The sequence below is a fragment of the Fringilla coelebs genome (genome assembly GCF_963513975.1).
Source record: "Fringilla coelebs genome assembly, chromosome: 3".
Taxonomy (NCBI): Eukaryota; Metazoa; Chordata; class Aves; order Passeriformes; family Fringillidae; genus Fringilla; species Fringilla coelebs.
Window position 1 is genome coordinate 31,883,191 of NC_140030.1, and position 25,305 is coordinate 31,908,495.

At 40.8% G+C, this 25,305-nt stretch overlaps 2 protein-coding genes across 2 annotated transcripts; both read right to left on the minus strand.

The window, feature by feature from the left end:
- Positions 1 to 4,925: 4,925 nt before the first annotated feature.
- Positions 4,926 to 8,733, minus strand: COX7A2 (cytochrome c oxidase subunit 7A2). The gene is made up of 4 exons (XM_084202190.1): positions 8,620 to 8,733; positions 7,481 to 7,570; positions 5,967 to 6,051; positions 4,926 to 5,140 (listed from the first exon to the last, which is right to left on the minus strand). The coding sequence occupies exons 1-4, from the start codon at positions 8,635 to 8,637 to the stop codon at positions 5,082 to 5,084; spliced, it is 252 nt and encodes an 83-aa protein (XP_084058316.1). The 5' UTR covers positions 8,638 to 8,733; the 3' UTR covers positions 4,926 to 5,081.
- A 1,376-nt stretch (positions 8,734 to 10,109) lies between these two features.
- TMEM30A (transmembrane protein 30A) lies at positions 10,110 to 24,974 on the minus strand. Its single transcript, XM_084201983.1, has 7 exons — positions 24,672 to 24,974; positions 18,841 to 18,957; positions 18,113 to 18,220; positions 17,773 to 17,860; positions 17,172 to 17,315; positions 15,335 to 15,541; positions 10,110 to 14,438 (listed from the first exon to the last, which is right to left on the minus strand). The coding sequence occupies exons 1-7, from the start codon at positions 24,942 to 24,944 to the stop codon at positions 14,245 to 14,247; spliced, it is 1,131 nt and encodes a 376-aa protein (XP_084058109.1). The 5' UTR covers positions 24,945 to 24,974; the 3' UTR covers positions 10,110 to 14,244.
- Positions 24,975 to 25,305: the final 331 nt, after the last annotated feature.

The window sequence follows — 25,305 nt, forward strand, 5'->3', positions numbered from 1 at the left end:
TATTAAGAACACATAAAGGCCCTAACAGAATCCCAAGCTTCTCCTTGGAACCCTGTAGGAACAGCAGCCACTCACAGTTTTTCAGAGCAAACTGTCTCAAAACCTGCAATAAAGTGTAACAGCGCTGAATCTCCCTCTCTCTCTTTTATTCCCCAAAGCATTTCCAAATATCTATGAATCATGTTATGGTCGCATTGATGAGGATGATACCATAAGATTTACATAGAAACTCTTAGAAGAATCTTAATCTGCAAAAAGGAACCTGTTGGACAGATCATGTACTTTTGGTCCTGCACAGCCCAGATTTCTTGGCTAAAAGGGAAATCTTCCATGGAAAAATAAGGCACCTATCTAAAAGTATTTAATTTTTTTCTTCTGTTTCAGATATTGTTAACACTGGACTATGTCTCTTTGGCCTGAGAAGTCCTCTACAAAATATTTAACTCAATTAGTACATTTTAAGTATCTCCATTGAACATCTTATTGTTCCTTTCAAGGAAAACATTCTGCTGCTCCTGGTGAAATCACAAGGAACTGTATCTCTAGGTGAGCTTAACAGGCAGCCTCAAGAGAGCCATTCCACAATATATCTCCAAGGTGAAGGATACAATTTATTAGATTGACATATCATAAGACAGTCTACTTCTCTCTTATTTTACAACTCTTTTAGCAGTCAACCATAGTTCACAGAGGAGAGAGCTTATGCTGAAATATGCTTTTAAAGCAACACTGTGACCTTGTTCATTTCATACTTAGTTTGCAACAATTCTTTTTAGGAAACCTTAACTTAGGTAACTTTAAAACTCCAAGCCACCTGTGGTATTTTTCATTGTAACTCCTTCCATGTTCTTGTGTACATAAAGCTTAAATATTACTGAATCTTACCTCATCATCACTTTCCAACTTAATTCCATGCCCACCAGAGAGCATCTTGCCTTTTCTCGCAGAGATCAGAGACCAAACAAGGCAAAGGACAGACATTTTCATGAATGAAAATAATAAAGTGGGTTAATATTATAATAAAAGAATGAAATATTATGGAGGCAGAAGGAAGATGATAAGACTGAACGTGATAAACCAGACTGAAGAGGCAAAAGATCCTTATGTTTCAGAAAGTTCACACTTGTAGATTGGAAACTCAAAAAAACACATAAGCAAAGGACAAATTCGTTTCTTTGGCTCAGGAGGCTATAAGCAATGGGAGTGAATGTTTTGAGAACTTAGTGAGCTGCATACAGACACTGGTTTTCTCTGAGGATCTAAACTCAGAACTGCCTGACTGGGGGCTCAGTGGGATAACCCTTTCCTCAAGTACCTCCCCAGCCCCCTGAGAATGAATTTGGCTTGTCACAACACTTATAAACAGGAATCCCAGCCAATGACCACTTTTGACAAGGATGCATATTTTTGAGGAAATAGGTACAAGTGTGCTTTTAGATCTAGATGTGTTTTGGGGGAGCTGTGATCAGTTAGTCTAACGGAAAAACTGTGAATAATAAAAACAACTCTTCAAAAATACTGAGGCAAGACCAAAACATGTATCACAGACTGTATGTGTTGCTCTCTGAGTTTGAAGGCTTGGATATAGGCTGGACTTAATGATCTCAAAAGTCTTTTCCAGCCTAGTTAATTCTGTGATTCTGTGAATACTTGCATTCAGAAAAACTACAGTCCAGCCAAGAGATTCTCCTCAGAGGGTGTTTCTGGGCAAGCCATTATTTTTACAGCAGAATCAACTGAGTAGTGGAAAGGCTCAGGCAAGTTAGATTAGAGAAGGTGGTGTTATTGCTAAAAGGAACTTCTTTAAAAAAATAATCACACAAGCATGCACATGAAAAGATACATTAGTTCTGACTTACTCATCCCCTAAATACCTCATTTAGGGTCAAGTCAGGTTGATCAGATTGATTCTGCCTCTGAAAGTCTGATTCACCCTAGCAACTGTGAAGGTTAATCTCCAGCTCTGATAGTGAAAAGAATTGAGAAAGAATGGAGCGTAAGGAGTGACAGCCTAGTATGAAAAAAAAAAATCATCGGGGTTTCTCATAGTTCAGAGCAGTGATAGCTAAGGTGAGCAACATTAGAAAAGTGATATTTTTACTCTGGAATCTGGAAAAAAAAAAAAAAAAAAGAAGTACAATGAAGATCATTCACTTAGAGATCTCCCTGGGGTTTTCTTTTTACTTCAGAGAGTTTCTGAACTTTTTCACAGTGTCATTTAGGAAGTCAGTGCTGTGTTATTGTGGTATTATTAGTATTCAGACTTTTACTGGGGAAATTTTTGTGTGTGTCAGGCTAATTGGATGTATACATGTATTCAGCAGCCAAGAAAATGTAGCCCAGGGCACCATTCTAAGAGTTGATATTCTGAGCTACCTTCCAAATGGAGAAGGTAAAACATGGTCTGTACATCTGGAGTCTCAGAAAAGATTGTAGAACTTGGAACTGCAGTACTGAGGATTTCATTTTCTGTTTCATCTGATTATTACTTGAATATTAATTTCTCTTGTAGTGGCATGAAGAATTTTTTTTTTTTGACAAAGCTGGCACACTTCTAAGCTGAGGATGTTAACGTCTAGAAGTCCATGACTTCATATCAGTAACCATTTTATTCCTTTATAGTTACAACTTTTTCCCATTAGCAAGGAGTAATGGATGTTGCCTATTTTATTTTCTGCTACTCGTATAATACCCATAGGGAGATTGAAGTTAAGATCTTCAGATATTTTAGCAATGGAGAAGATACACAGCTTTCTTTTTGCATTTTCCTAGAGAGAGACAATATATAGTCAATACAGGCACCCAGTTTGCCTCTCACAATTTGTTGATGAGCCTGCAATGAAATACACGTATAGACAGCACAGCAGACGGGAATTTCCCTACTAGTGTTGCAATGCAGTCCCATTAAATGGTGCTGAGCGGCTGACCGTGGGTTTTGTTTGGTTTCCTCCTCCTCCTGCAGCAGCAGAGCTCCCGGAGCGCTGGCCGCCCCCGCGAATCGCGGATCGCGGACGCCTCCCTGTGAGCGCCCGGCACAGCGCCCGCCCGCTCTCCCGCCTGCTCCAGCTCCGGGACATATCCCGGGGATACTGCACCCAACTCCGCCAGAACAAGTTTTTGCCATTTGGTATTCATTTAAATAACAGTTCAAGGCTCTGACTATAAATAGTGATTGCTCTGTAGGATGAAACTTTTTCGTAGCTTGCGTTTTATCCCGCCATGCTCTTCCACTAGGAGTGCTGCCGGCCCCACACCTCACAGCCTGCTGCAGATCCCAGGGACATTTACTCTGAGACACAGCTCAGTGCAAAAACAAGAACAGCTGCACATTCTACTTTGATTGCACACTCAAACACGTACACACAAATTTACTGCCTAGCTCATCACAGGGTTTTTGTAATTTGGACTATTTGAACAATTACTCCTTTCAAAATTCTTCATAATCCCTGTAGGCAGGAAAAGATGTGGACTTTTTGAACACGTTGATCTTTCCTTACACTGTCTTCCAGATGTTCATCACTTGGTCCACATTTTGAGGGTAACCCTGGCATGTGATAGCAGCAGAAGCCTTACCAGCATTGCACAGAGCAGACTGCTTTACATTCTGTTTAGTATAGTTTACTGCGCCATGGGTTTTCTCTTCTTTGTAGGAATTAACATTCATCCCCACTTCCCAAACCTTTTTCCAAGAAATCCACCCAGGTATTTCTTATTCTTTTAGTCATGCAGTTGGCCAAAGCCACCTGTGCAGAGAAGCTACCATTGAGGGATATTCTCCCACTCACCTTTTTTTAAGATTTTTAGTTCTACTAGAAAGAGTCCTGAGTACACTTGTCTTGTCTTCTCTTCCAGTTTGCTTCAAGTTTAACAAGTATACTCTGGTTCTCCAGGACAGCAACAAAAAATTGGAAAAAACTTAATCCACAAGAGGCTTAAAATAGCACTGTAGTGGGAGGCTAGATGTTTGAGCTTGTTTTCACATTTTGAAAATTCCACTGTTTCCTTGAGAAGAGAAACAAAAGGATTACTTTGATGAAATTGTTTGGGTTTTTTTTAGAAGCCCCATATTTGTTACAGAGTCAGTACCAGACTTTGGGCATAATAACTCACAAGTAGCAACTTGACAGGAAAGTTAAAAAGGCACAAATTCTGTTAGGAACATAAAACTGAACTAGGGATGCACAGCTACAATGTGTTTCCATTATGACTTTCCCCAATAATTGCAATATTCAAGCTGGTAAGAGTCATCACAGTACCTTACAAATGATGCTTATGCCCTGCTGCGTTGTCCCTCCAAGAGAGACTGAGGCGAAGTCTCCCATGAGGCCCAGGGCTGGTGAATACGAATTCCGTCTGTCTATAGACTCATCCACTCAGTCCTCCTGGTCAGGTGGCTAACAACAGACCCCCAGCAACAATGCCAGCTGTCCCTGTCCTCCCTTTAATCCTGGCTGATAAGCCCCCCCTCAACTCCTCATCCATCCCCAGGCGGCGCTCCATGCACCCTGGCTGGCCATTGACACGGAGGGTAGCGCCTCATCTCCCTGCCGGTCCTTCCATCCCATCACTCCTCTGAGAGCACAGCCTTGCACATAGGAGCCTGTCTCTGACTCCTCCTGTTCATTCCCTATGATGCCTGCATTCCCACAGAGGCACTCTTGTGTCCCTGATGAGACAGACTTCCTGGCTGGAGTGTCTGTGAGTCCTTTGCGCTGCTCTATAGGTTCTCCTGCTGACCTGTAATCCCTTTCCTGGCTCTGGGCATCTATGGCTGGCACTGGCATCAAACTGAGATGAGGAATGGGAAGGACTGAGGCTCTCCTCTGCCAGCAACCTTAGTTTAGAGCAACCTCTTCACCAGCCTGGCAACCCTATGACCAAAAATGCTCACACACATAAACAGATGATACAGTCCAGACACCCACTACACCACGTAAAAACTGCTTTATTGATTGCAGTTTACATGTTACAATTAACGTATGATTCCAATCATTAAGCCAGCTGCTTATAATAAGCTGCCACCACAGTCACATGGGAACTGGACAAAGAGATGTTAGTTGCTGAGGCATCCTCAAATGGAATCAGTTTGGCTTCTTGGGCATTGAAGAGACAAGCAGATAATAAACAGCATACATTGTTCCTGAATTAAGAGACAGAAAAGATATTTTCAGATTAGCACACAGAATTCCTTTGAAGTCAGCTTTCCAATTTGTTCCAGAAGAATAACAATAAGCAGCTGCAATTCAGACAAAATACGTTTCCACAGCCATGTCTCCATTTTTTTTGGTGATTTCATATTTTAGAGAAAAAAAAACGTAAATACATTTCCACAGGCTGCAAAAATAAAGAGACAGGGAAAAAAAGTGGGGAGAGGCATGTCTGTGGAAGCTACACAATCATGAAGTAAGTTACTCATTCTTAAAGTAGCTGAACTGAAAATCCATTCGAACAACACATTTTAGAGGCTATTGCAAAATTAGGTAACAAGAAACATAAAGATTATATATATACAGTATTATGAACCTTGGTTATAATTCTGCTAGTTTTCACAGCACATGAAAACTCAGTACACTGAGTATCACCTATCACTAAGAAGAGTCAGGCTGGTGTGAAAACTGGTTAAAATTACATTTTACTCCTTTGCAGAATAGATGAAGTAGTTCTGTTTTTCTCTAACACCATAGGTAAAACTTGAAGGAATATTCAGACCATGGTGCTTAGTCTGAGAAAAAGCTTATGAAAATCTAAAACTGGAAAAAGCACAAATGAATACATAGTATGTCCAAATGTGGTTTTTGCTTCTCTACATAAACTTGGCATGTTATAAAGAAGAGACTGAAGACATTGCATTATCATTTTACAGAGAAAACACCATCCATGTTGGAGATTTTATCAAAGAAAAAATATTTTAATATTAGTGCACTGGAAATTGTACCAAAGCATAAATATTTCAGTATTAGCCTTACCAAACAATGTCAGACCCGCAGTGGTTCTATACAACAGAGAATCTTTTGCCCCACCTTTAAGATGCACTGGGAGGCCATTATCCGCCTAATGGAAACAAGTGACAAAAATTAACTACTTCTATGCAGTTCTTGCAATATTGTGTTAATATAACCACAATTACTCATCAGAAGAATTGCTACCCCCCATTATCTTTCTGACTCCCAAAAGACATTGAACCTTATTTAGATCCTGCTCTGTCTAGGAAGCTTTGGTTCTGCTATCAGGTGATAACTCACTGAGGGAGTATAATAAACCACGTGCACAGTTTGTATCTAAAGCAGTGACTGGCAGATGCCTGAACATTTTTGACACCAGCCAGACCCCTCAGATGCACGGGATGTGATTACCACCCCTAGAAACCTCTTGTCCACCTCCAGTACAGTCAGTCCCTGCTACAGGGAGCAGCAAGGGGAGGAGTCTGTATTGTCACTTGGTGGCATACAGGAAATTGTTTTGCTCCACCCAAAGAAAACTCCAAAGCACCCACGTGATCTTTACCCCTGTCAGCAAGATGACGCTGCTCTGGATTTCAAGCCAGCCTCCAGTGCTGGTTACCTGCACCTTACCCCAGCTTAACTTGCTGTCCCACAAGAAAGGAATGAAAGGAGGAAGAGATATTCCTATAGATCTCTGCCAACAGAAACTGAACCTCTGACCCCCTCCCATCACCAACATCACCCTCCCATTTCTTTCCCCTTGGCTCATAAGTGCTCTTCAGTTAAGTGTCTCAACAAGACTGGCTTTCTCTTTCAGGGGAAAGGAAAGCAAAAAGAAACTAAAACTATTTAAGTGGGGTTTCTAATATACTTGGTCCCTTTCACTGAGCTGAAGATCAGTTTATCCTCATTATGAAGCTACAGCTCCAGGTTGTGGCTCACAGCTGCGATTACTCTCTTGAGTGTTCTCTGCTTTTACTACTTCACTTTGTGGCCCTATCAATGAGGAACAGAGTAATTCAGAAATTATTTCTAAAGATTCAATATTTTTCAAGAAATTAATCCAATCATTTAAGACCTTTACAGTTTTCATAACTGAGAAGTACAGTAATACCACATCCTCATTAAAAATTATGGGGCTCATCTATGAGCTATAGAAAGAGATGTAAGATTTCAGGTTTATCTTTTCACTGTTATTTCTGTCTTTTCACTCTTTTTCTCTACTTGTTCATTGGACATACTCCCCCATCCAACTAATTTCAGAGTACTTTATCTTTGTACCACGCCTAATACTTATGAGAAACTCCAGTACAAATCATTTCATGGGATAAAAAAACCTCTAAAGAGTCAGCAAATAAAAAATGCATGTAAAAATACTCAACCTCTGTAGAAAATAACTGCTAATTGCAAAAACTCTAGTCAACAACTGATTTTGAGAGCTCTCTTCAGATGTAAAGGGGAACCTGACCAGTTCTTTAGAAAAAAAACCATGCAGTTATGATCTACTAAAACCTTGTTAATCTACCTGAATTCATTACCTGAAATAGCTTCTGATTCTCAGAAACTCTATTTTCAAGCTGCCTGCGTGAAGCAGTGCTTATGGTTCTCTGGGAAATCTGGCGAAGAGCCTGAAATAAAAGATAAACAGTGTTTTAATAACAGTGACATTTTACAGCTCTGTCCACACTGGGTAGAAATTGCTTCTTTGAAAAGCAAGGTAGAAGTGGGACAGCAAAAAAAGAAAGGCTTTTAAAAACGAACATAAAAAACTTCACCAAAACATGCTAGTTTTGAATTCAGTAAATTTTTCAGCAAACTATGTAAAGGACTGCTTGTCTAGCTACCTGAGAAGGAAAAACTCGGGAAAATTACTTTCAGTAAGATACAACGGATTTATGGATCTGCAGCATACCCTTCAGGTTCCCTTTCAGGGGAAATCTCAGCCTCTACCCCTTAGACCTCAGTTTTAGGCACCGTTTTCGGTCTCTGACCAGCGAAAGGAACAATAATATTTTTCACAAACGTGTTTGTGAGGACAAGGAACTCCTGTCACTGCTACAGTTCACTTACGAGCCACCAGCACAGCAGACAACCTTGAAAGTGGTAAGGAGGCACCTTCATCCCACAACACACGCAGCTTAAATCACCTTGCTGTGTCCTGAGCTGGAATCTCTTTCCACAGACTGATCACATAGGGTAGCCTAGCAAAATCAATGACCTACATACAATTCTTTAATCTACCGTTGCTAAAATGTCAAGGCTCCAAGTGCGGTAGCTCTAAGCTGCCAGCCGCCTCGGCCTCCTTCAAGCAACATTGACAACACATCGTTTCCACACAATTACCACCGCTGAAAACGCAGCCACGGGGCGAGCAAACATACAGGTGATGCTGGTTGCAAGGAACGGGACCTCCTCTCCTTACCCGCCCCAAATAAACACGCTATGAAATATATCTCCTTAGAGACCAGCTAAGCGTACCCGAGCCCCACGACTCAACCTTATCCTCTCAAGTCCCTGAAGCTCAGCACTACATGGACCTTGCCCCGACCCCCGCAGGTCGTTCCGCAGCGCCCGGCAGGGAGAGCGGCCACCGCGGCCGAGCCCCGCAGCCGGGCGGGCACCCTGAGCGAGCCCCACACACCGCCCGCGGCAGCGGGCCGCCCTCCCCGGGCCTCACCTGCACGTTCCGCCACATTGCGGCTGTTGGTCCTGTCACCTCCCGCCGGCAACAAGGGCAGCGGAAGGGGAAGCGGCTCCCCCGCCCACGGCGGACACACCACAGAGGGAGCGGCCGGAGCGCCGCCGCGGAGCCCACAGCGCCCCCCGCCAGTCCGCCCGGCCCGGCTGGGGCAGCGCGGCGGCGCCGGGGCCGGGGCCCGGGAGCCTGGGCTGAGACCGCAGCACCGGGAAGAAGGAGCGGTGACCTCTCAGAACACGTAGGGACGGCAGCGGCTGAGGCACACCGGGAGTGTTTGATTGCACAGCCCCGGCGAGGAACCTGCTGCCACGGGATCCTGTGGTGGCGGTCGCCTCCCTGCGCCTTCAGAGGGCGCTCTGGGAAATCCAAACGTCCCCCGGCATCCTCCATCCAGAATTTTAAATCTCCTTTCGGTGAAAAGTTTAATACCTGCAGAGGACGGGATGCGTGTCCCAGGAGAGCAGCACCCTGGGCTGTCCGTGTGGACTCGCTGGACGTTCCCAGGAGCCGCCACTTCAGGCAAGGACGCCGAGCGAGGCAGCGCCTGGGTTCAACTCAGGGGTGAGGATCTGGCACCCCTGCGTGGATGTGGCATCCTTTGTTAGGCCACTACACCCAGAAAACACCGAAGTACCCCGTGTAGTATCTGCCCACTGCATCAAGCTCCGTCAGTTGCTGGGATATAGACTACTCTGCATGTGGGGGGAACAACCAACTTTCAGCTTCGTATTTCACGATGTATACTTACATAGAGTGAAGAAATGCCAGAATTGCATGAAATACAAACCTAGTTGGGTCTCGGGAAAGAATGATTTGCCCTTCAAGAAACTAATCTGAGAAGCCAGTGTCTTTTCTGCATTGCAGATCTAGCCCCATAATTGCATCTTCTCATGCTCAACCATATGCTGAAATACAATGCTGTCGGCAATGCTCTTTCCTGGCTTTGCTACAGTTGAAGTGCACTTAGTTTTTGGCGTTACTATACTTTTGCACTGGTGCCAAACCTCACGATAAACAACGTGTGTCAAACACTACACTTCTCAATCTTCTGAGCTATCCCAGAAAGAAACTAAAAATGCAATGATGAAGAAGCATTTATAGGTATAGCCTTAGCTGTTCAAAATATTAAAAATAACATTCAGAAAGCACAATCATGGACAAATAGGTGCTTTAACAAAGGAGGAAACTGGATGCATTATTTAACAAATGGTTTTCAAACATTTGAGCAGTGCTATCACAGAATAACGCTTAAAAATACATTACTACCACTGTAAGACATTTCCATTCATACCTCTTGCAATCTTATGAGTGCATACAATATTTTATTCTGATTTTCATAAACCTAGTTGAATACCAGTATGTCAGCTGAAATACTGCTAAAATGCTCATCATTCACAGAGAAATTATTAATCCTGATTTCTGCTGTGTGGGCTACTTTCTGGTATGTCTCAATCTAAATTTCAGGGATATTTTCTGTAAGAATACACTTTACAACAGAAAGGCCATACTTAAGCATTGGCATGTGAGTTACCTACCAATCAAAGCTACATGATAACTGCTCAGAGCAAGCACAGCTGGTCTCTTCAGTGTTGACTAATTTGTGAAGAAATGAAAACTTGAGGGAATGAGAAATGGCAGCTTGCTGCTTTAGGATGAAGATATTTCATTAGAAACAAACACACTGCTTCTTCCTAACTGAATAGAGCAACTCTTGCATGTATTGCATTGTATAACAAAATTGTTTATTAAAACTCATTATTGAACTGTTCTGTTTAAGCCAGAAAGAAAGCAGGCCTGTTAACCTAGCTGTTTAGAAGCATTAGTCACAAAGAAGTGTTCTACCTCTTCAACCAGTAATACAAGGGTACATAAATCCTGCTAAAGAGATAACACATATAATTAGGCCTCAGTAGGAGATCCTAAAGACAGTATTTTCCTTTATTCCAAGAATATCACAGTCCAGCCCTTCCCATTTTCATAACAGAACTAATAGTGAGGTTATTAATTACATTCTTCCACCTCTAACACTAAGCATCTCACCATTTTATTTTACAAAATTTGGGCACAGTCCTCAGATAAAAATTCAATTTGCATGTAACTGGTATTCCTTTTGCTTAAATTGTTTATTTTACATGATCTTTATCCAGGGTCTAGTGAGAAAGATCTCCACATACTTCCTTTTCATTTATGCTTTTTAAAAAACTTCTTGTGTTTCCTTAATAATTGACTTACACTTTTACTCCTCTTTATTGCATCCCTATGACAAAATGAGAGATAATCTTCCAACTTCAGACTTTGCAGCAGCAGTTGATGTGACTCAGGTGGACAGTATCACTTCACTTTCAAGCACATGCTAAAGATGTTCAGACTTGGAGGCTTATGAGGAGGTAGTTTCTTACTTGAGACTCAGGTCATGTAAGGACCTGCTAATTCTTATCAGGCCATTTCGTAATGGTCTTCAGTCTTAATTGATACTGTCGAGTATGATTAGACTTCACATGTAGGCACAGAATGCAATACGGTGATCAAACATTCTGTGAGCTAGAAGGGAGGGAATTTTTACATGAAAATACTCCTGGTGCTCTGAGGAAAATTTAATACTATTACTAATCAGTAAAATCCCAAAATTTTCACAATTGGGCTTTCTGAAAATAAACCTCAGTCTATTTTTACACTGTCAGAAGCAGTCTCTTTCATAAACTGGAGACATTGCTAAGAAGTAAGCAAGCATTAAATTTACTTAGATTTTCATCGTTTTTTCTTCTCCTTTGAAAGAGAACATTTTGTTCAGGTTGTTCAATGCAGACAAGCCTTTTATATGTGTAACATTCTGGGGTATTGGAGAGGTTTCATGTTGAGTTATTGAATCTTTTAAAAAGCCCAAAAAACAACTTATGTAATACCAAGGGTAGATCACATTTTCAGGAAAGATCAGAAACCCTTGTCTTGTCACAGGCACTTAGAAGATCGGATTACTCTGTGTTTATGCATTGTCCTTTGTTTTCTTCAGCAGTTGCATTCCAGTAAGTAACTTTTAATTTACTGTAGGTACCTGATTTAGACTTAAGTCATCTTTTTCCACTAAGCACTCTCTTCAACTCAGTCTAACTGTTCTTTTCCCACTGCAAGTAAGGCACATGAGAGAAGGGTGCAGTCAATAACATTTCTTGTGAATCCAATCCAACCAGCCATGCTCATTGCTCTGCTTGCAGATGTTACTTCATCTACACTCACATGGCCTTTCCTGCCTCAGAGATTTCTATTAAAAAAAGACAAGACTTGCATCTTTCAAAGTTTGATATTCATAATTAATCCTTGAAAGATTCCAAGGATCCTCCAAGATCTCCATTGTTATCAACATGACATCCAGACAAATGGGCATGAGTGAAGGAAGAGTTTACAAATTTGACCAATATTTTTAACACTTACAAGCATTTTGAGCTCCATAGAACACTGTCCCCTGTATTTACTGCTAAAGGCTCTCGGAGAACCCACTTAATTGCAATAAAAGCCAGAAAGCAATTCTCAGCCTGGTGTACTTCACTGAGATTGAAGATACAGTAGCAGCTATAGTGAGTAAAAAAAAAAGAAGGCATTGAAAAATATTACAAGGTGAAGACAGAAAAATACTTCTTTTTTAATTTTAAACACAGCCCAAAAAGCGGCCTTTCCCACTTGGAAAAAATAGGAGTTATGAAGGAAGCAGAATATATTTGCATTTGAAGTGACAAACACAAACTTTAAAAATCAAAATATTTTAATAACCAGTAATTGCGAGACATCCCCTTGCTTATTTACTCTATCTTGGACTAGCAGCTACTCCACAGCTGAAAGCCAGTTTAACACGTTCTGCAAGTTTTCAAGGGTATATTACCCTTATTCTGTAACTCCAGCAACATGAATACAACACTGTAAATAAAATCTTACAAGGTACTATTTGAAAGCCCTGTTCTGCTAGGCTGTACTATGCAAATAAATTATTATACGTAGTTACAGAAAGCAAGCACACTGGAAATGCTGCCTCATTCCACAGTTTATCCAGACTTACACATTTAAACTCTTAGGCTACACAAGTAATTAAGTAAAACCCGTTATGTGATTATGTGATAAATAAATAGTTTTGTTTAAAGTTGCCTGTAGATTAAGCTATTGGACCATGCACTTTTGTAATAAATATGCAATCCCAAAAATACAACTCATTTAAAATTGCATTTACACTTAATGATGTCTTTTTATCCAGATAAAAATAAATATATTTTCAAGAACAAAACCAAATCTCTTATTAAATGGTTTGCAGAATTTATTAGGTCTCTTTTAATATATTCCATACTTTATCAAGCTAGTTGCATATAAAGTGATCTCCACCATATACATTAGAGTTTCTGTGCATCATCTAAAAAAAAGTCACCAAAAAGTAATATTTTACAGGTTGCAGTTACTTTTAATTAACCTAAAGGTGAATCCTTCTGTAATTTAAGACACTAACCTGCACATTGCCTCTAACTGCAATATTTAAATGTTTCACAGCAAGCTGAACCTGCATTTCAGGGAAAAATGTCACTGCCATCTCAACTCCTGAACTTCTATAGTTTACTTCCTAAACACCACAAAAAATTAACGTGGTGTTCACTCCAAAGAAGGAAAAAGTATACATTTCCCTTAAAACAAAGCCTGCTCAGAATACATATGCTTTAAAAAAATTAGGAAACTTCTCAAGTAAAAGGAATTCACCCCAGTAAAAGGAATTCACCTCGATGTATGAATGGAAAAAAACCTTTTAAGTTCTTCTTGATTAATGCTAGGTGCTGCTCATAAAAAGCAAAACCAGCAAAAAGTGAACTAGGATTGGATATGACTTAAAGCAAAGAAAATTAGAAAAAGATTATATCTGCAACAAGCATGTCCCAATTTAGAACAATCTTTTAAAGGGTCTCACACAGATAATTAACAAATAGGTTTTCTGGTATTTTCATAGGATGCTCGTTTACTGGCCAGGCACATATATTGTAAATATACAAAGAATCCAGAGTGCTGAAGTTTACGGAGCACTTAAAGGATGTAATATAATAGAGGTGGGTAGGACACAGGAAAAATATTTAACAACTTGTATAAATATATTAAAATCTCAGCAAGAAATGTAGGAGCCCATGCACACAAGACAGTAAATCGAAGAAAACATTTAAGACTTGACTTCTTCCAACAGCACTGACACCTGAATTCTGGAAAGTCAACAATTTACAGTATCTTATAACCATCTTTCTCCACACAATCTAAATGTACTGAATCATACCGACATTACATAGCACGTGAACAAGCAGCAGATGCATCAAGGGAACAGGAGCTATATGCATCATGTGGCCTGCCCAGTTAGAGGCAAACATCAGAAAAACTGTTTCTGACATAGGCAGAGATACAATCAATAGAGCTAATTGTATACCCGTCATTTTCAAGAGTTAATCCACAGTATGGGAAAGGGGAGCTTTAGGTAAAAATTATGCACCCAGTCTCAGAAATGACAGAAGCAGAGATTTGTCTTTCAAAAACTGGGTCCATTCTGGACTGGCCTTGATGCACATGCAGTACATTTGTTTTCAGAATGCAAGATTAATTGGGAATGTCTGCACTGGTGTTTCGATTGCCGTATTTGTGATGAATGAATAGCAATACCACTCCTAAAAAGAAGCATATGGAGCCAACAGTGATGTAAGCAATTCCCAGGAAGGGATTTTTGCCTCCCATCCACGAGATGGTGCTCAGGATCATCCTTTTTCGTCCATCAAAACTGTGTACAGGATAATCTGAAAACACATTTAGGAAAACAAGAAGCAAGTTTCAAAACCCAGCTTGAAGTGGGCACATGAAAATTTTGGGTCATTTCAATCAGGTTCCAATTACTAACTGCTGTCTCTGGAACTGGAATTGCAAATATGGAACATTCAGCTGTTCTTTTTGGATAAAACTAATCTGGGCATTGTCAGCTACTTCAAAACAAAAGCCATGTTGGGAGACACTAACCCTGAAGAAGAGTAAAATGCATGATTTTGTGTGTTTATGAAAGTAGTTTCAATAAAGTGAGGGAAAATATAAATTTTAGTCCTCATGTCTATTTTATTACAAAATTTTTCTTTACATATCTGTTTTACATGCACTCCCCACAGTTTTACAGCAAAGGAGAACATTGCAGTAGCTATATAAAAAGCACCATTAAGTGCTTTTGAATTTTAAGAATTCAGTAACTATGACAACCCTCCTTCTCTAGTCGCCTGCATTTCTACCTAATATTTAGTCTCCTCAACAAAATGACAGACCTTCACCTGATCCACAGCTCTGACATTTTTGTGACCTTCAGAGTCAGTCTGCCTTTCATGACATAATGTCATTTCACCTTGAAGTTACAGTTCTTAAATTCCTTCGCTACCAGCTACCTCTGTTCTTTCCTCTTTTCCTATGCTTTTCTCAATTCCTTCCCAGTACCCAACCAATCTGATTTCCCTGTCTCTATGAAGCTATTAATGCTATCAAACTAGCACAGAAATAAAAGTTGTAACCGTCTACCTGGGTCTCAGTGCCAGCTTTCAACCACAGCTCAATACCATCTCTTTTTAGAGATGGTAAGAAGAAAGGCTAGCTCCATCTGATAACTTGCAGATATATATTTGCATAATCCAGGCTAAGGCCTGCTTTCAAAGGATACTGTAGGCAATATCCAAAGAATATTTTCCAGCCTGTAAGGTAGGCTGAAAGTTGTTCTTCCTTTCGATGAGACGATAGAGCTTGCGAAACGTTGGCAGAGCAGCTGTGCGCATCCACACGATGAAGTCCTCATTGATAAAGCCGTTGTTGTCAGGCTCTGAGTCCAGCATATACACTGGCTTGGGCCAGTTCACAGGTTTTGTTGTGCCTAGGATTAAACAAAAATAATAAAGTATTTCAAATCCAGGACCGAGTAACACACTGGCTCATCAAAATCCATTCTAATGTCACCAAAAAACACATTATCTCCTAAACAGTATGAACAGACAGGCTGACTCACTACTATTGCAACACACTGGGCTGTTCAAGAACTTTTTATTTTGCAGTTTAAATAGTATGAATTCTATAAATAAATAACATAATTCATAACAGCACTGTTCATTTGTTTAAACAATTCATGCAGGTGGGAAGTCATGTCTCAAAGCACTGCTTGGTGGGTAATTCTTCATTTTTATGATAGGTCCTCTCCTCACTTGGTAGAATTTGAGAACCACAAGCATGTAATATTGTAAACATCATTTCAGATTATGTCCAAATGCTTTTGCTACTGTTATTGGAAATACAATTCCACGTTGCATTAAGGTAAGGTATCTGCTTTTCAAAGCACTGACAACATGTAATTTGGCTATGACTAAACAAGAAACCCACATCAGGTTAAGCCTGAAGTTATTATTTACCTTGCATAAACCCACATGCCCTTAGAGCCCTAAGAAGGGGCTTTTTCAGACATAGCAGCCAAAGAAAACTTTTATTTGCCAAACTGTGTATAATCTAAAAAATGAGACACATCAGTCACTTCTAATAACAAAAAAAGAATCAGTTTTTTTAGATAACAGCACAACCTAGCCGTAGAAACACTTAAATGAAAACTCCATATGAAGAGTTTAATTTAACACCTGCAGGATTTCTTGTAAGTTAAATCCAAACATGATAGAACTTGTACCAGTCTTGACTGGAATAAAATTAAATTTCTTTACAATGGCTGGTATGGGACAATGTTTTGGATTTGTGCTGGAGACACTGTTGATAAGGAGTGATGTTTCTATTACTGCTAAGCAATATTTGCCAGCATCAAGCCCTCTTCTGCTCCTCACCACCTGTGAGGAGACAGGAGAGATGTCCAGGAGAGATTGGGAGGGGACACAGGTGGGATAGCTGACCAAAGAGATATCCCATACCATAGAAAAGGGCAGGTAGAGGGAGGCAGGGCCGACTTTAGCTCAGGGACTCAGATGGCAGCGAGCAATTATCTTCTTTTGCATTACTTTTCTTGGGTTTTATTTTCCCCTCTCCTTGCTGCATTTTTGGTTTAGTTGTTTGTTCTTAATTACTGAATAGTCTTTTCTTCAACCTATGTGCCTTCTCACTTTCAGCCTTCCAATTCTTCCTTCCGCTGAGCAAGGTCATTCTTAGTGAGACACTGTGATGCTTAGCTGCCAAGTGGGGTTAAACCCCAGCAGTGTACATTACACATTTTCTAGTACTTAAGGTACAAAAAAATTCAGAAATTAAAAACTACCAAATTAATGATTACAGTAAAGGTAAAAATCAACAATGTTTATCAGAAACTTGAAGCTTTTATTATTTAAAGACAACCTTTCAAACAGCAGAGTACTCCTTAGCTTGGATTTCTTCAGAGAACATTTATTTAGCACATTCAGTAAAACGTCAGTGAGGCAAAACTCTGAAATCAAAATGTGTTTGAAATCAAAACTGAAATTAAAAGGTGTTTGAAGCATTTTGCCGCTCTTAGAATTTCACTTTTTTCCTTTTTTTACCTTGGAAAAGCGCAGTTAAGTTGTTTCCATCTCCTGTAGGATTCCTGAACTTTACATTTTTATCTGTCCACCATGCAATGCCTTTTTTGATCAAAGTAATCGGAGTCCTTGTGTCATTATCGATGCGGTATAACTCCAGTGTATCTAAAGACAAAATCAAATTAGAAGACCAGCTGCAGAAACATTCATTATATAGATGATCATGATAAGCACTGAAATAATTACCTCCAGGAGAAAACAAAACAAAAATAACTGGGCAAAGCATTTACTATCTGCCTGACAAAATAACAAACTGTTCTGTAAGAATCAGTGTATATGAGATAGCAGTTTATTATCCATACATGAAATCTATGTTTCTACATCACAGCAGCAGCGGATTCTCACAACAGTTATTTCCATCTTTTGTATGCTATGAGATTAAATTAATTCTCCTAGCAATTTTTAAACAGTACAAGATTTATTTTATTCTGAACGATGAAAATGTGTTAATTCAAAACAAAAAAGCCTATGATATCTTTATCCAGAATTATGTGCAACATAACAGAAAACATACACTAGATCACAGACCCATATAAATGATAACTTAAAGTTGTGACCATACCATTAAACATACTGTTGGCAATAGCTCCACAAGGAGCAATGGGTTTGTCCTCGTTTGTGCGGTAAGGCTCACATTCCTTACTTGGATTCTGATAGTTAGAAAGAAAAAAGGCAAATGAGTCTGTTCTAGTTTACACAACTAACTTGTTTTTACTACATGATCAATAAAATTATAATACTTTACAGTTATTTTCAGTAAACAAAATATCAATTCCTTATGGTTGCTTACTGTTATGCAAAAATTCTAGTACCTCATTATCATGAAACTAAATAATCTATGCGGTGATTTATGCAATAGACAGAAATTAGTTGCTCATTTACATCCAAGCATGAATACCTACAAGTAGTGAACTGTTGTCTCCATTTAGCTGGCTGTCATCTCGAGATTTCACATAACGACGGTGGTTTTGATAAAAGTTGGAAAGTCCATAATACATGAATACATTGCTCTACAAAAAGCAAGATGGGGAAAGAGGAATTTCATTCACACAAACCTGCAATTTTAAGTTCTTAAACTCTTAGGTTTATACCAATATTCACAAAGCAAGAACCTCAATTCTCAAACTTCATACTGAGTACACAGAAGTACTGTCCTAACAAAGCTGAAGTCAAACAACATAAACGTGCCACCAGCTATCAGAATGATATTCACCAGCACCAATCCCAGTACCTGTCTTGTCCAATGTAGAACCCATAAGCCTCATTTGCCTCCAATCTGTCAGAAAGCACTTATCTGGTATTTCCAATTCCTGTTAAACTGAGATTTTTTGTATCATGCAGGAATAGCTCAATCTACTCTCTAGCTGTGTGACACACAGGGTAACTCTGAATAAGTAAAACACAAGCATTCCACTTAATATTTTACATTCCCAGACAAACAGAGGCATTTAGAAACATCTCATTCCTCCTGATGAAAAAGGGAACACAAAAATCAGATTCAAGTTCAAAGCAAAACTAAAACTAATCCTCTAAAACAGAAAAAAATACTTAAGTGACAAAACTTTCATTTTCAATATGGAATAGATCATAAAAACTGTTCTGACTTCATCCTGCATACAGGGCAGCATACCTCAAATGCATGTTCCAGTGTGAAATTGATGGTGCATGTACAAGGTGGTGTGCTGTCCCAGGACACATTTAAGCATTTATTGCAGGGACTAGAAGGTTCTGTTCCCGTATAGTCAATCTGCAACAGAAAGAGCAGTCATTAATTTACAATGGGAGAGTAAAGAAAAATTATTAAGCAAGAGAGTTGCTGTGGCATTTATTTTGCAATCATATTATTTCTCAACCCCAAGAGCACATTCAGGCCTATCTGATAATCTCAAGAAGTCTTTTCCAACCTTAACCACTCTGTGAATGAGTTTTTGATTCTGACTATATGCTTGATTTCAGATGCAAACAAATTGAACACTGAGGTTACATTACTCCTGGAGCAAAACCAAACAAAATCAACAAGCCCCCCACACAGACCCACCCCTGCCCCAAACCAACCAACCAAAAAACCCACACCAAAACAAAACCAGCAGATACTCCACACAATGTGATGTTTCTAAACACACACTATTAAAAGCAGATTGCAGTTTTTACATGCTTTCCAGAGAGATCAGACTTTTAAAAGTCTACCTATTTAATGAAAAAATATATGCGTTAGAAAAACTTGCTTTGTTGGCCATTTATAGCCACCTAATTAGAAGAAAAAATTTAAAAATCACTTAATGCCCAAAAATTGTCCTGAAACAGGAAAGATTATTACACCATTACTGTTTTGTCAGAAATGGTAAAATAATCAGTATATGGACAAGAAAGATGATCAGTATTAATCTGGCTTATACAGTATGTTCTGTCTTGAATATTGTAGACCATAAAAAGCATTTATTAAAAATCTGTACATTCAGCCTTAGCAGCCACAAGCTCACCCTACAGTTCAAGCCAACTCAAGTAGCTTGACCACATCAGCTCGCTCTCACGCGTAGCTCCAGCAAGTGTGGCAGGAGAAAGCTTACATCTCCCTATAAAAGATGTATTTCTACACTTAACATGAATAACCTATTTCAGAATTTAGACTCGAATTGGTGAAATATATACTTCACTGCAAAAAAACTATGCAGCAGTAGCATTTAAACTAGAACATCTATACAGTTATACGAAAGGCTGCTGCAAGTGGTTTGTCCTGATTTATGTTTGTAGTGAAAGGCATAACCAAGAACAAGTGATAATACCCATATTAAGGTTAGCTTAATACGCATACTAAGGTTAGCTAACACAAACACACAATGTGTTCAGGAAAGAACTGAAGCCTGTTTTCCTCAGCATCTTCTTCAGGGTCTCTCTTCCTGTGATTTCTTCAGTATCTATTAAGCTGCAACCAGCTCCAGCAGCAAGCACTTTTATTCACTGGCATTTGCTCTGCTGCCAGATTTCTGACAGACAAAACCTACACGCTAATGAGCCTAGCTGAAACTAGACAGCTTCAGAAGCTATTACCTGGCAGAGAGAGGGAGATTGAGAGAGGATCACGATCTTTACTGCTCAGCTGAACACGATATTAAGTTTATGCTGATCTAGAAATAGCACTGCTGCAGCAGCCATGACCAGCTTTGTTTAGCTACAGCAGACAGACCCCACTGCTGCTCTCAATGAACAATGCATCTCAGGCTAACTCAGGGGTGGGTGTGTTCTGCTAAAGTAAGCTGAAGCAAGCATTTCCTTTAGAAAGAACTTGCCAGTGTGACAAGTTGTTTCAGGTCAAGAGCGCACGCTAAAGACTAAGATTGCAAAAGACCTAAAGATGTCACATTTAAAAATGTAATGGACTAAATTCTGTGGAGCATGAATGTTGCATTGCACTAAATAGTTTATGTTATGTCACATGGATTGTAATTCCCTTCTCCCATCACATGGTCTCTCCCTCATCCACCCCTCTGCCCTGTACCCCTGGTTACCCCTCCCTTTAGCCCTCCTCAATGGTATCCATTGGCTATGGTCCTCTTCCCCCGCCCCCATTCCCTCGGGTATGAGTCCCGTGCAAGAAGGGAACCTTCTCTTTTCCACCTGAGGGCTTGCCAGAGTCTGAGGTGTCCCTTCCTGAGCCAATAAACAGGACCCTTGTCTCACGTGGAAAAGAGCATTTCTCGTCTTTTGCTTTCGTCCATGTCAGACCGTGTGGGCCAGGGTCCATAGCTAGCCAACAGAGTGGACCCAAACAACAGCCGAGAGACACGGCTCTTACAGGTGGTGCCCCACACACATGAAATGATGTATATTGAAGCAGTACTATGCTTTGATGCACTGTTATCAGCTTGCATGCTATCAAAGAGCTTTCCTGTACAGTAACTGCAAACACAAGTGTATTTTTCTGCATCCACATTTACAGATTGCATTCCAGACAGCTTATTTAAAAGGATGAAGGCATCCATCTTCACCTCTTGACAAAGTCACACTTTGGACTGTGAGAGCTAAGGACTGACTATGGAATCCACGGCAAGAAACTGCCAGACCCCACTGTTCTGTCCCATGGGATCAGCCAACAGCTGACAACCAGACACAGTGAGCCCTTCCAAAAAACTCCAGATTTAAGGACATTGGGTGTATCCAAGTTATTCCACACCAACGGCCTTTCAGCCTGTTGATGTCTGTCAGCTGACACACACCTATAGAAATAACATAATTACTGCACACACATATTCTCCAAACTATTTTTGCAGACTTCATACTTTGTCCTACTCTGCTTAACCATTTCTTGTAAAAAAGGCAGTCCATAAATCTGGTCCCCTCTGCTGTTCCTCTTTGTAGGTTTTACTAATTTTTGTATCATTCCTGACATGGGGCTACAGGAACTGCACACAAGGCTGACGATGCAGGCAACAGTAATGTACTTACTTTCAGTTATCCATTCCTAGCCATGCCTTAAGTCAGTCTGGCTTTTTACCTACCATTATGCATTTCACAGCAGCAGTCACAGCACAAATATTTTTCCTACACATTTAATACTTTGTATATTCCTCACATTTTATCATATATTAATATGCTCTGTCAATGCTTCTTATTCACTCTGTATATATTAAAAAAAAAAAAAGGAAAAAAAACCACCTCCAAGAAATGAACGATTTTAATGACAGACTCAAAATAAATGACTGATTATGCCCTTTTGAAGCCATGAAAAAATGCTAGAGAAAACACAACAAAAATCCAATAGTTCTAGTACACTTAAACTGTTGGAAATCTTCCACATTTGAATTCAAGATATCTTATAAAGGAAATCAATGGAAGAGGTACATTTTGCTGCTTAGTCCTTGTACCTGTAGAAGAACAGCACAGTCCACAGAGATACTAATGGCTACCATATCTTGTTTTAGGAAAGAGTGACTTGAACTGAAATATGTATTCAGGGTCACAAGTTATACATCCTATTCAATTCCAATACACTAAGTTTACAGGCACCCACAGACTTGAGAGGTATGCTGTTGCACAGGAGGTAGGTGTAAATCACCACCTGTGCTTCCTCTCCTGATTACATTTCTAAAAAAGCTTAGTCACTGCATGTAGCTTCTGGATGTCTTGTCTCCCACAGCTAAACTTACAGCTGTTTGTGAATAACTTTTGGAGGTTATAACAAAAACCAGCATTCTAAGCAGGGATATATGTAATCTAAGCACGTATGTGAAAGCAGTGTCTTAAACTGCACCCCTCAGTGGTGCTTAGAGCCCAGATGTTGGTCCTAATTGGTAAAATGCTTTATCTGTGTTTTGCAGGTGCAACTATAAAGCCTTTTTTGATTTAAACTTGCTTTTTTTTGGAATTCAGCTGCCTTTAGGATGATAATCTCACTTGCAGAGTGTCACTTCATAAAACAAGTATGAGGATCAGCCAACAGAACAAGTTTCCCCCTTCTGACTTTGCACAGACTCCAAAGTACCTCCTGTCCTCACAAAAGCCTAACAATCAGATTTTTGAGAATTTCAAAAGGTGAAAAAGTAAATCCATATAGGAAAACAAACAAATTAAACTCTTTTCAGTCTTGAGTACCTTGAAATTGGAGAGGATTGAAGGCTTGTGGTGCCAGCTGGTCACTGCAAATGGTTACTGCTGCTCTATATACACAACCTGACTGTGTAGGAGAGCATTGGTTGTGCTCCCAGCTCACCTATGACTTTTCTGCCAAATGTGAGGTAGGAACAGCTGGTTTTTGGATTCTGCTGGAACTTACCAGGAGTATCTGACTGAGCTGCTTAAGCAACAACAGTATACAAAAATCCTGCATATGCATACAGCAGCAATATAGGCACAAGAAGTCACATACATTTTTGGACTCATGCAATTGATGTATTTCTTGTTCCCATAGATCAATGAAGATTCAGTCATAATGGAAAAAGTATATATTTCTCCAATTATAATGATCTAAAACTTTGTACTGCTTTACTATAGAAATAGCTATTTTAAATGCAGTTGTCAACAAAAATCAGAATTAGCAAGGATGTTTTTATACTTCTCTCCACAGAGTCTTGAAAATGTGCAATTGTATTTACCTTAAATATGTTACAACATGACAATTTAAACATCTTTGTGCCCATGACAAGTTGGCCACTTTCTCTGAAGCACCTGTGCCAATTTTCAGATGTTCAGCATAACCCCAGCACTTCTTGTAAGAAGCAACTATTTTCTAAAATATATGCTTACATACAAATTAGGATGCTGTAACATACACTTTGGCTTTTGGGTTTTTCCCTTCTGCTTTTCTCCTTAACTGTAACTGTAGATCTTAACATAAAAGGGGGTAAAATTGATTTCATTATAATCTTATTTGCATTACAAGATAAATATGGAAATACCATTCATTCCCTGCCTCATGATTTCTTTAGCTAACTGGGCTTCAGTGACAACTTGCTGCCAGCCAAGCTACTGTCTTAAACACTACTTATTTGAAAGTGACAGCTTGGTCCAGTAACAGGAGTGATTTGATCCACAAAAATTCATACTCTCCAATAAAAAAACAAAACGAACAACCACATTTCTCCTTCCCTACAATCAATCTCAGTCACATTAGCTCGCCGAAACTAATAGCTGTCAACTGCTTCTCAAGGCTGTCCATCCCTAAGCCCTGCACGTTATTTCCTTTCAACACAAACTGGTTCTGTTATCAAATGGATCGATCTGTGATATACAGCTCAGTTTTCAGCTAATGCTCAGCAACTTTTCACAGCAGTAGCATGGCTGATTATCAGATGTAAATCTGATAAAACTGTAAATCTGATAAACTCCGATTGAAGTTTTCTAAGTGTTAATTAGAAAAAGCCATACTCTTTGATCCTTGTTTCCAAGCTTACTCTGGACACCCTTGTCTCCCATACAGCACCTGCAACATTAAATTACCAGCGCAGGGTAAGAATAACAGCAATACATTCACCACAGAGCTTTGTCCTGAAAATACAATTACTTTGGAACATGTGGAGATAAATAATGGACTGCCATAGGCTATCCCACGGATGATGCGCTTACTGTCTGTACTGCTGAGGAAAAAAACGAGCACTGGGCTGTGTCGATTAAAGGCAGGAAGTAAACTTCCCTGGAAGTTCCCTAGGGAGCACCGACAGAACTTACGGAAGAGCTACAGCCTATGCGGAGACTACTGTCAGCGCGGTGCCAGCTCAGGGTAATTAATGGACGCTTTGCTGACGAGCACAGACATTAGGTCAATTCGGAACTACCCGGGCGCCGCGTCCGCTCCGCACAGAGCCCGCCTGGGTGCCGCCGCGTCCCGGCAGCCCGGGAAGTGACCGGCTTACCCCGGAGCCGCAGGCGGCCTCCCGGCAGGCGATCCCCGCTCGCCCGGCCCGGCCCGGCCTCTCCGAGCGGCCCCGGGCTCCCAAAGCTCCGGCCCGGCACACCCGCCCCGCGCACCTCGTACTCGCGGATATTGTTGGAGGTGACGAAGATGCCGATGCCGATGGGGATAAAGATGAGGCCGATGATGAAGAAGGCCGGCAGCACCGTGCCCGCAGTCAGGATGGGCTGCCATGCCGGCAGCCGCTGCTGCTTGAACGCGGTGTTGTCAGGCTTGCGGGTCTTCACGGCGCCCCCGCCGCCGCTGCCCACCGCGCCGCCGCCCGGCACGCCGACGCCGCCCGAGGGGTGCCCGTCCGCCTCCTCCTTGGCGCTGTAGTTCACCGCCATGGCGCCGCCGCCGCCGCCGCCACCGCGCGACACGTGACCGGGGGCACCGCGCCTGCGCACTCGGCCGCGGCAGCTGCGGGAGAGGGCACGGCGGGCGCGCGGGCGGTGACGCGCCACGGCCGCGCGCCTGCCCAGATCATGGAGTCACGGAGTCCCGGAATCGTCAAGGTTGGAAGAGACCCGCGAAAGCATGGCGGGTCCGATTATCCATCCGGCACTGCTATTGTGACCCCTAAACCACGTCACCCAGTGCCAGATCCAGTCACCTCTTAAACGCGTCCAGGGATCGTTCCTTCCTTCATACCACCTTCCTGGGCAACCTGTTCCAATGCCTGACCACCCTAATAGTGAATGTTTTTTT